The sequence below is a fragment of the Scyliorhinus canicula genome, chromosome 7 (assembly GCF_902713615.1).
Source record: "Scyliorhinus canicula chromosome 7, sScyCan1.1, whole genome shotgun sequence".
Classification (NCBI taxonomy): Eukaryota; Metazoa; Chordata; class Chondrichthyes; order Carcharhiniformes; family Scyliorhinidae; genus Scyliorhinus; species Scyliorhinus canicula.
Genome location: NC_052152.1, coordinates 93,759,880 through 93,770,614, shown reverse-complemented (window position 1 = coordinate 93,770,614; position 10,735 = coordinate 93,759,880). Strand labels below are relative to the sequence as shown.

Below are 10,735 nucleotides of genomic sequence, written 5' to 3'. Positions count from 1 at the left end.
TATGTGGACCACGACTTGGGGCTGCTCCCCCTCCCCCTTAAGGATCCCAAACACACGATCAGAGACATCACGAACCCTGGCACCTGGGAGGCAACACACCAACCGTGAGTCTCTTTCGTTCCCACAGAACCTCCTGTCTGTTCCTCTAACTATGGAGTCCCCAATGACAAGTGCTCTGTTCCTCTTCTCCTCTGTATGAAGAAAGGGGTTAGTTGTATATTGCTCTGGCAAAGACCTAAAAAGATTTGGTGTATCTCCTCCTGCATTCTATGGTTTAATGGTTCTAATACTTTAATATAAGCATTAATGTGAAGTTGGGAAGTAGAGTTTGCTCGAGCATAGATGTTGTTCTGCAATAGATATTGAAGAACTGGGAGGCCCAAAATCGAGGTGTTGCACATCAGCACTGGTGGGAGAATATAAACACAATATTAACACATTTACATAGTCTCTTGCAATTATAAGGATGGACTTAGACATTTATAATTTTAAAAGTTGACAAAAACATGACAACAGGAAGTGTGTTTGTGCAGAAACGAATGTGTTAAATATAAGATTTTAATATACACGTTTAGTAGAAACATGGATCCTTTGTAATTTAGTTGTGGGCAATTTTATGTAAATTTTTGTTATCTTTCCTAAGTGTTGAGGGAAGGAGAAATCTGTAGAGAATGAGGCAATTAAAACTGCAAAATGCATTTGCCTCGCAAATCCTATTTTAAGCATCTAAAGCTGACCAGAGCTGGACTAATCCCCAGCAGTACAGCATTTACATTGCTGTCAAAATCCCAAAATGTTTAGTCTGCCGCCCCCCGCCCCCCAATCATTAGCCGGATCATATTTGTGTTCAGTGAAACTGTCTTGAGTGGCATCCACAGCTTCTGGCAGCAGCCCTTGCTCCTTGCTATGCTGGTTAGGGTACCCTGAGTCAAAGTGACATTGTTATATATTGGGAATCCGTTTTGTTCCTGCACGTCTGGGTTAGTTACCCTGGTAATATTGCACTGCCCCCCACCCTCAATACTTGGCTGGGTCCTTGTTGACTTTGTTTTAATCCTTTTCCACAGCAGGGAGACTGACGTCAGCCAGCCTTTCTTTCTCTCTTGTGTGTGTGAGCCCCGAGCTCAGTCTCACCAACCAGGGACAGAGAGAGAGTCTAGCAGGACACAGAGAGACAGACAGCAGCAACAGCAGGAGGAGCAGGGACACCACCTTCTACCAACCTCGCCTTTGCAAGCTCAGCCAGGATGGGTAAGTACACTCGCACAGACAGGGGGGCATTTGACCAGTTTGCTTTCTGTCCTTGTGTGTGTGTGTGCAAAAGCGCTGAAGTTTGCAGTCAGGAACGTTCCCCTCTCTGAGCTGGCAAAACCTTTGTTACAAAAAGAAACAAGACCGTTACTCGGGAGTTAGAAAGAAAAAGTTGCAAAAATAATAATGCAACTTCATGTTGCTAATCTTCACACCGCCCCCCTCCCCCCCTTCCCACTCCTTGTGCAGCCCAAGTTCTGGTTTGCAATGAGTTGATTTGTAAAGTTTGCCCCCCCCCCCCTTGGAAACTGAGTGTGAAAGCGGCACATCTGGAACCTCTGGAATGTACCTGGGAGGGAGAGTCCTTTGCGGGCTCACTTATTATATAGTTAACTTTTCAGTCAAATGCGGGCTACATTAATGCAAGGGATGAAAGTATTTCTCGCTGACTCTGCCTGTTCCGTGGGATAAATGAGTCAGGCGGACTGGAATAAATTTGCTGTCTGGATTTGAGTGCAAGGGTTTCTTTTGATTTAAAGGGTCTTTCATCAAACTCAACTGAATTCACAAGTTCCAAGCTCCAGGTCGGGGGGGTAGGAGGATTGGTTAAAAAAAAAATTTGAGATGTTTTTGATCCAATCCATTTATAACCTAAAAGCAAAAGTAATAAAAAAAAACGTGTTTTTAATAAGCATGAGGAGCTGATTTGTGGCAGCTGTGATAGAACAGGATATGGTTTGAAAGAGATGTGTTTGGCAAGATCATCTTGGATTTTGTACTTATTGTCTGCTGATTTTAGAACAACTTTCACTCAGAACAACAGCACTCTGCAGGAATGCACGACTGGTGTTTGAATTATCAAGAGGCCTTGTGTGTGAAAATGCTTGCAGATTGTCTCGCTGGGATTTGTTTCATTTATGTTCTATTAATGAATTTATCATTTGGCAGAAACCATATGGTGCTCTTGGCTGCTGTAGTGTCTCGGTTAAGCGGTAATGTAACTGTGGACACAGCTCTCTTTCTTAAAGTGGTCCTTGCTATAATACCCAGTGTACAGTGGGTTTAGTTTATCATTGCTTGATACTCTTACTGGTCTGATGTATTTCATTCTGGGACGCAGGAGTCCCTCGGGGTTAGTGGTTGGTCATGTTGGGGGGAGGGGTGGATAATTGAAGGAGAACAGAATTTGCAGGGATGTGGGAATTTGCAGGGATGTGGGAAAAGAGCGGGCGAGAGAGGGACTGAAAAACAAGAAAATGCCGGAAATACTCCGCAGGTCAGGCCATATCTGCGGAAAAAGAAACAGAGTTAATGTTTCAGGTCAATGACCTTTTGACTGAACTGGAAAAAGTTATAGATGTAGCAAGTTTTGAACAAGTCCAGGGAAAGTGTATGTGTGAGTAGGGTGGGGGGTGGGGGGAGAACCAAAGGGGGATGTCTGGTACCATGGAAGGTAGAAGAAGAGATTAAATGACAAACCGAGTGCAACTAACTGGATTAGTCTTTGAAAGATCTAGTACAGATTCAATGGGCCGAATGGTGTATTTCTGTGTAGCCATATTTTGTTCCATGAAGGTGCCTGTGGAATTGTCAAATTTAACTTAAACTTATGGAATACTTATGAAACATATATTGGTGGTATGTAACTCATGAAGTATGCGTATTTCTCGCAAATAGAAATTCCAAGGAGGTGGGGAGAAGCGATAGAAATTTATTTATTTATTCCAGGCTATCCTTAAGGACCTGATGTCATCAAATCATACAATACAGAAGGAGGCTATTCCTTCGCTCCTTTGCCATAGTCTTACACTTATTTCCTTTATCCAAGTCCTTTTGAAAGTTACTGGGCTGGATTCTCTGTTATTGGGACTATGCCCCCACGCCGGCGTCAAAACTTTCATGCCAGAAAAACCGGCGTGGAGGGCCACAAATTTCTAGCCCTGCAGGAGGCTAGCAGGGAACCAGTGTAGATCTAGCACCTTTTGCTGCAAATACGGGCCCCCGCACTTCCAGGTCTGAGGCCCCACATGTGCATGACGGCGGCCTCCAATGGACTTGGATCGTGGAGCCCCCTGCTTCCGATCGGCTCGCCCCCAACCAGGGCGGCCGCAGACAGAGTCCACAGCTGCCACAAAAATGTACTGACTGGCTGGACCACATTAGATCCACGTCGTTGGGACTTCGGCTGGTTAGGGTGAAGAATGGCTGAGCGGGCCTCTGGCAATGGTCCAAGTAGGTCCTAGGCGGCGCGGTGTACTCTCCGAGTACGCGGCTTTTTGGAGCCTGCAGAATTGGGGAACTGCTGCCAGTCCCTATTCAAAGCGGAAAAATGGATTCTCCGTCCCTGCGCCGGTCACGATTTCAGTGTCGGAGTGCCCACTGTTTTACCTGTTTCCAACGCTCTTTCAGGGAGTACATTCCAGATCCGAACAATTTGCTGTACTTTGAACAAAAGTCTACTAATGTCACCTCTGGTTCTATCGTCAATTACATAGAAAGGCATGGCTTAGTCAGGGATAGTTGGCATGGATTAGTTAAAGGAAGGTCATGCATCACAAATTTGATTGAATTCTTTGAGGAAGTGACAAGAAGGGTTTACCTTGCACCGACCCACTTAAGCCCTCACTTTCACCCAATCCCCATATCCCAATAACCCCTCCTAATCTTTTTGGTCACTAAGGGCAATTTATCATGGCCAATCCAACTAGCCTGCACGTCTTTGGACTGTGGGAGGAAATCGGAGCACCTGGAGAAAACCCATGCAGACACGGGGAGAACGTGCAGACATGCAGGTTGATGAAGGTAGTGCAGTGGATGTGGTGTACATGAATTTCAGCAAGGCGTTTATAAAGTCACACATAGCAGATTGGCCAAGAAAATGAAAATCTGTGGGATACCGGGCAATGTGGCAAACTGGGTAAAAAGGTGGCTTAGTAACAGGAAGCAAAGGGTAATGGTCGATGGCTGCCCTTGCAATTGGAAAGTGGTTTCAAGTGATGTTCCACAGGGCTTGGTGTTGGAACCCTGACTGTGTTATATATTAATGATTTGTACGTGAACGTGGGGAGCATGATTGGGAAATTTGCAGACAACAAAGATTAGTCGAATGGTGGACAGTGCACAGGATACCCATAATCTTCAAAACAATATAGATGGATTGGTGGAGTGGGCGATAAAGTGACAGATGGAACTTAACACAGAGAAGTGTGAGAACATGCATTTAGGGAAGTCGAACAATTGTAGGGTGTGCACAATAAATTGGAATATACTAAGAGAGGTAAATGAAGTGAGCAATCTTGGCGTGCAGGTACACAGATCCCTAAAGGCAGCAGTTCAAAAAGACAATATTCTTAAGAAAGCATATGGAGCAGAGAAGAGGTGGGGGGGGGGGGGGGGGTGGTTAGCTTAGTGTGTAAGAAAGGTGGGACCTGTGAAGGAGGAAGATAGCCTTTGCACTGTGTTTATATTTGTATGTACACTATTACTTCTGTAATTGTTACAAAATCACAAATACCTCAGTAAAATGTTTTATATTAAAAAAAAGCATATGGAATGCTGTCCTTCATTGGCAGAGGTATAGAATATAAAAGTAAGGATATAATGTTAGAATTGTATAAAACACTGGTGAGGCCACAACTGGAATATTGTGTGCAGTTCTGGTCGGCACGTTACAGGAAGGGCATCATTGCTCTGGAGAGAGTGCAGAGGAGGTTTACAAGAATGTTGCCAAGGCTAGAAAAGCGTGACTACGAGGAGAGATTGGATAGGTTGGAACAAAGAAAGCTGAGGGGCGACTTAATTGAGGTGTACAAAAATATGAGAGGAATTGATAGGGTAAAATTGTTTCCTATGGTGGAGAATTCTAGAACCGGGGGACATAGATTCAAGATAAATTGGCAGACGGTGTAGAGGGGACATGAGGAAAACCATTTTATGCAGAGGGTAATGGGAGCCTAGAATTCATTACCCGAGTTGGTGGTGGAGGCAGAGACGCTAAACTCTTTTAAACGGTACCTGGATCTGCACTTATAAGTGCTTTAAACTACAGGACTAGCGACCACTTGCAGGAATGTGCGATTACAAAGGGACCGGGGTGTTCTCGGGCTGACATGGACAAGATGAGCTGAATGGCCTCTTTCTGTGCTGTAACGTTTCTATGACACCATGATCCCATATGCAATCAATGTCCTCTTAATTACTGACCCTCCTGCCTGCGGAAACATAGCAAATAGGAAGAGGCTAGCAAAACTTTTCATAGTTTTGATCACTTCTATGAAATCTATTCATGGAGTCATTATGGCCCAGGCTCTCATTTAGCCTACCGAACCTATGGAGCAACCCAGTCAGTCCCACTTCCCAAATCTGTCCCTGTGGCCTCGTAAGTTCATTTCAATGATGACTATTCAATTACTGAAATCATTGATGGTCACTGCTTCCACCCCCCACGTAGGCAGTGTTTTTCAGGTTATTCCACTTGCTTTTTATTTTGCAATGGTTGGGCAATCGTGTTGCATTGTATTTCATTAAAAGAATGTGAGTAATGTTTTTCTATGTGTGAACTTGACATGGGGTGCCACAGTGGACTCCTATCCTCCTCTTCCCTAACGTCCACATGTGCACTTCCTGATGGAATCACAAGATAGTGATTGCAACAACACTGACTGGTTTTCCATTCTAGGTTCACAAAAGACAATGGTTGTACACTGTCACTCCGGCCGACTCAATGAAAAATTGGGATTCAATGTTGAGTAAAGCTACTGACTCTCCAGGGATTGAGATTATAATTTGGATGTAGGATGGTCAGTGTGGGGCTGATTATTTTTTTTTAATAAACAATTTTATTGAGGTAGTTTTTGGCTTTATAAACAGTTACAGACATCATCAGAAAGGAAGCAAAAAAGGCAAAAATGTGCAAACATCCACGTACTTTCAATACTTCCATCGTAACATATTGCGCAAGCCCGCTCCCCTCCCACCGGTACTACCCGCCATATTTTCCCTCCTACTCTACTCTACCACCCCCCCCCCCCCCCCACCCCCCTGCTGACGCTCACTCTCCCGCAAAGAAGTCAATAAATGGTTGCCACCTCCGGGTGAACCCCTGCACAGATCCCCTCAAGGCGAACTTAATTTTTTACATCCCCAGGAAACTCGACATGTCCGCAAGCCACCACTCAGTCTTCGGGGACTTTGAGTCCCTCCACTCCAATAATATTCGTCGCCGGGCTATCAGGGAAGCAAAGGCCAACACATCGGCCTCTTTCTCCCCCTGGACGCCCGGGTCTGTGGGGCTGATTATTAACAACATCAAATAGCAGGTATCCTACCTATTGCAATGCATGATGGGGGAGAAAATTGATCCAGTGAAAAAATGATTGACTTGTTTCTGCCTTGTCCTTCGTTACCTCAGAGGAAGGCCTCTTATTGATGGTTCGGTTTTGTAAACAGCTGCTGGGAGACCATCTCATTCCTTGTTTTTTTTCCGTAGTAAAACATTTTCTTCTGAATGGCCCAGCCAGCCAAGATCAGGAGCTTACAGTATTAGAAAATGTACAGTGATGAACGCCTTTCCCTCTCTGTGTCTGCAGCACTTCGATATATCAGTATGTTGCATTATCGGCTCTCTTTTCAGATTTGTTGACCAAAAGCACAATCAGGTCACATTGGAGCCTGAAGGCCTGTCAATAGAAATAGTTTCTGGCTGGCTGAACGACTAGTATCAGCAAATGAGGGAGTGTGTGATAAATGGAGGATAAATAATCGAGAGCTGTGGGATACGATCTCGAGCATTGACCTGATAATTTACTTGCAGTCTAGCTGGCTGTTCGTTGAGGTCAGCACTTCAATTGGGATTTAAACAGCATTTCACAGAAACACATTCAAAATTCAGTATGCACTAGGTGAGATAAATGGCTGAGGGTGCACCCAGACCATAGCTGTAGTGTTAGTACAAAACCGAAAACATGCAGCACAAATCCAAAGTCAGGCTTCTGGAGGAGTGGGATTCTCCAGAGGTTTGCATTATTCCTCCAGAGGCAGCTCAAGCCTTCATAGCTGACTTGCATCCCAGATGTTTGGTGTTAGTTTGAAGCTGAGGCTGATTTGCTAACCTGGCAGAGTGGAATGTTTTTGAAAACGTGAGAGGATCTACCTTTTTGATGGCGAGCAGGGCTCAAGTTGACACACTGATGGTGGGGGAAGTCATCATCAAATCTTCTGTTTCCTTACAGCGCCATCTGTGCTCAATTATGGTGTAATCTCTGAGATTCCAAAGAGATGTCATAGTGGTAACTTTATTGTTTGTCGGTGAATACAGAATGTGTAGCTGCTTTTGGAGCCCGATTTATATCTTCTGCTCCTTTTTCCAATAATTGAGTTTCCATTCCTTCGTTGCAGCCACCACTGGCTGGGTATCTGTCTAAATGGTCAGTGCCACTATGGAACTGGCTGTTCGGAGGTACAAGTCTGATATTTGAACCTTCGTCCATTTATGCTATATGCATCACCCAAGTCATGCCCATGGTACATGTTCATCAGCAAAGAGCATTAATTACCTCTTCAAAAACAATTCCACAAAATATGGTGTTTTGAGGCTTAAAAATGACCAGTTGCTGTTTGGTTTGTATCTGGGGGAAAAATGTATCACCTGGGCTTTCTTAACGTCTGGAACGTGTTGAGGGTGGCACGGTAGCACAGTGGTTGGCACTGTTGCTTCATAGCTCCAGGGGCCCTGGTTCGATTCCTGGCTTGGGCCCTGTCTGTGTGGAGTCTGATGTGTTATGTACTCTGGGATAACGCAGGCTGCAACTGGATGCAGCTTTAACCAAAATATACTCCAGACCTTGAAGTTAGTTCAATCTGATTTATTGAACTAGTAGCACAGTTAGCACAGTTCTCTATGAGTCCGACTGTCTGCTAATCTAAATGTGGTTACTCTGTCTGACTGAACCAGACTAGCTCTTAGCCATGTGCTGGAGGTGTGATACTATACATACACCCTGATTCACTCTGTAGATGTTCATCAGTGGAAAAAAGTGGAGTGTGAGTGCCTTTTATCGTGAGATACCACCCCTGAGTGTCCTGCCTGTTCATTGGTCATGTCCTGTTCTCTGTGTTCATTAGCTGCCTGTCTGTATATCATTATCTGCATGTCTGCATATCATGACAGAGTCTGCACGTTCTCCCTGTGTCTGCGTAGGTTCCCTCCGGGTGCTCCGGTTTCCTCCCACTAGTCGTGAAAGGCGTGCTGTTAGGTAATTGGGACATTCTGAATTCTCCCTCTGTGTACCCGAACAGGAACTGGAATATGGCGACTCGGGGCTTTTCACAGTAATTTCATTGCAGTGTTAATGTAAGCCTACTTGTGACAATAAAGATTATAAAACAAAAAATATTGAAAGCACAATTTTTTGCATTGAAATTTGGCCAAATGCTCAGAAATCAGCCTTGCCTGTTTTTTCACAGAATCCTACACTGATTGTATAATTCCCTTGCTCATTGGGCTGTGTGGGGGCCTTTATCCGGTGACCCTCTTTATCTGTGGCTTTTGTGGGCTCAAGACCTTTGAACGATATGTAGCTCAACATACCAGAAATGTGGTATTAAGATAAAACCTTAGTTGCATTGTGCGAGTTTACATAACAAACTCCCTTATCATAAACCAGGCTATTCCGCTGCATATCTCTTTCATATCTAATAAAGTCATTGCTTGAATTACTATTGAAATTTTACAGTGAAGCCAAGGAGCTGTCATCAGGTTGAGAGCCTAATGGTCGGTAATTATTCGTACAACAGCACTAGCATTATTCTGGCTTCTAATTTGTCCCATCCAAGACTTGCACAATTATTGGGCTCTTTATTTGTAGCTTTAACATTTTTACGAAATTGAACACATTTGAGAACTAGTACTCAGGCCGATTAACTCAAACTGAAGTGCCTTTAACTTTTTTCATACACTTCGAACAATGATGAAGGACAAGGTCATGTGCCCAGGCTATAATTTGTGACACATTGACAAATCTCTAGCTTACAAATCAAGTAGAAAAATATGTGGCAGCTCAAAGCCTGCAGTAATATCTCTCACTATCTTAAAACAACTAGCTTGGGTTTTATTATTAATCGAGTTTGTGCTTCAGCATGAAAAATATGCTTAGTTGCCCTGTTCGCCGATTGTTTTTTTTAACACAAATGTATGAAGCAGATATGTTAGCTATTAGAAATAGGCATAACTATACACCAATCTGTTTTATGTTTTAAAAGCATTGGAAGGATGACTGCGGAAATCTTGAACTGTGGGCTGCAAATTGAAATACTCTGTAAAGACATCGAATGTAGATTTGACTATTTTCAATTGCTGATGACATCTATTATTTTGTTTGGCATGGCCGATGATTTTCAGAGTCCTTGACTCAGGAGGAGATTTTATAGAGCAGCAGAGTATCTCTTCAGGCAAATGTACACTTGTTAGCAAACTAGAACTGAGATGGTTCCCTCCAAAGTTGACAAAAATGTGCAGAGCCGATGCAAAATTTGCTCACTGTTTTTGCCAGCTCGGTTTCTTGTGTTTTAGATTTTACACTCAGTTTCCTGATAAAGCTGCCATTTGGCAAACTGGTAAATCTTTTAGTCGACTGCTGTGCAAATTCTTTAACGTTTGCTTCAGCTTTTTTCTGCACTTCTTTGTTGAATGATAGAAGTGTAAAGAGTAGTTGTCACAGGCAACAGGAAGAATATGAAGGGAAATGTGTGTACAGCTTATGCAAGACAGTGTTTCTGAGGTGAAGAACATCTGCCTACTTCATGGAGTCAACAAGGGCCTGAAAGAGGTTATAAGTTTGAGTACTTAAATAACCATGCAGTTTGTTAATGTGGTACTTATATTTCCACAGCAATACAGCACATCATAATGCTTTATTTTGGAGTGTAGTGGCTGATGAAATGCGAGGTTGGATAGAAGTATGAGTTACTTATCCGACTCTTAATTGGAACCAAACAGTTACGAAGATGCAAATGATGTTTTTCTCCATTGGTGGCAAGAGCACAGGCGGGATTCTCTGACCTCCACCGCCAGGTCAGAGAATCGTCCGGGGGGGGGGGGGGGGGCGTGAATCCCGCCCCTGCTGGCTGCCGAATTCTCCGGTGCCGGGGTTTTGGTGGGGGCAGGAATCGTGGTGCGCCGGTCTCTCCCCAGCGATTCTCCGGCCCGCGATGGGCCAAGTGGCCGCCCATTTTCGGCGGGTCCCGCTGCCGTAAATCACAACAAGTTCTTACCGTGGGATCTGGCTCCACGGGCGGCCTGCACCGTCCTCGGGCGAGGGGTTGGGGGGCGCTGGGGGATCTGGCCCCGGAGGATGCCCCCACAGTAGCCTGACCCGCGATCGGGACCCACCAATCCGCGGGCAGGCCTGTGTCGTGGGGGCACACTTTCCCTCTTTACTGGCTGATATAAACCTCCGCCATGGCCGGTGCGGAGAAGAATCTCCTG

At 44.5% G+C, this 10,735-nt stretch overlaps 1 protein-coding gene across 2 annotated transcripts in view; it reads left to right on the top strand.

Moving 5' to 3' along the window:
- The first annotated feature begins 828 nt into the window (after positions 1–828).
- gpm6bb (glycoprotein M6Bb) overlaps positions 829–10,735 on the top strand; it is a 224,736-nt gene continuing 214,829 nt past the window's right edge. The window contains exons 1-2 of one of the 2 annotated variants that reach the window (XM_038802474.1): positions 829–980; positions 1,068–1,251. In XM_038802474.1, the coding sequence (XP_038658402.1) occupies positions 1,248–1,251 (4 nt within the window). In that variant the 5' untranslated portion in view covers positions 829–980; positions 1,068–1,247. Of the gene's footprint in view, positions 981–1,056; positions 1,252–10,735 lie in introns of those variants that run through there. The other variant, XM_038802475.1, reaches the window with a different exon arrangement.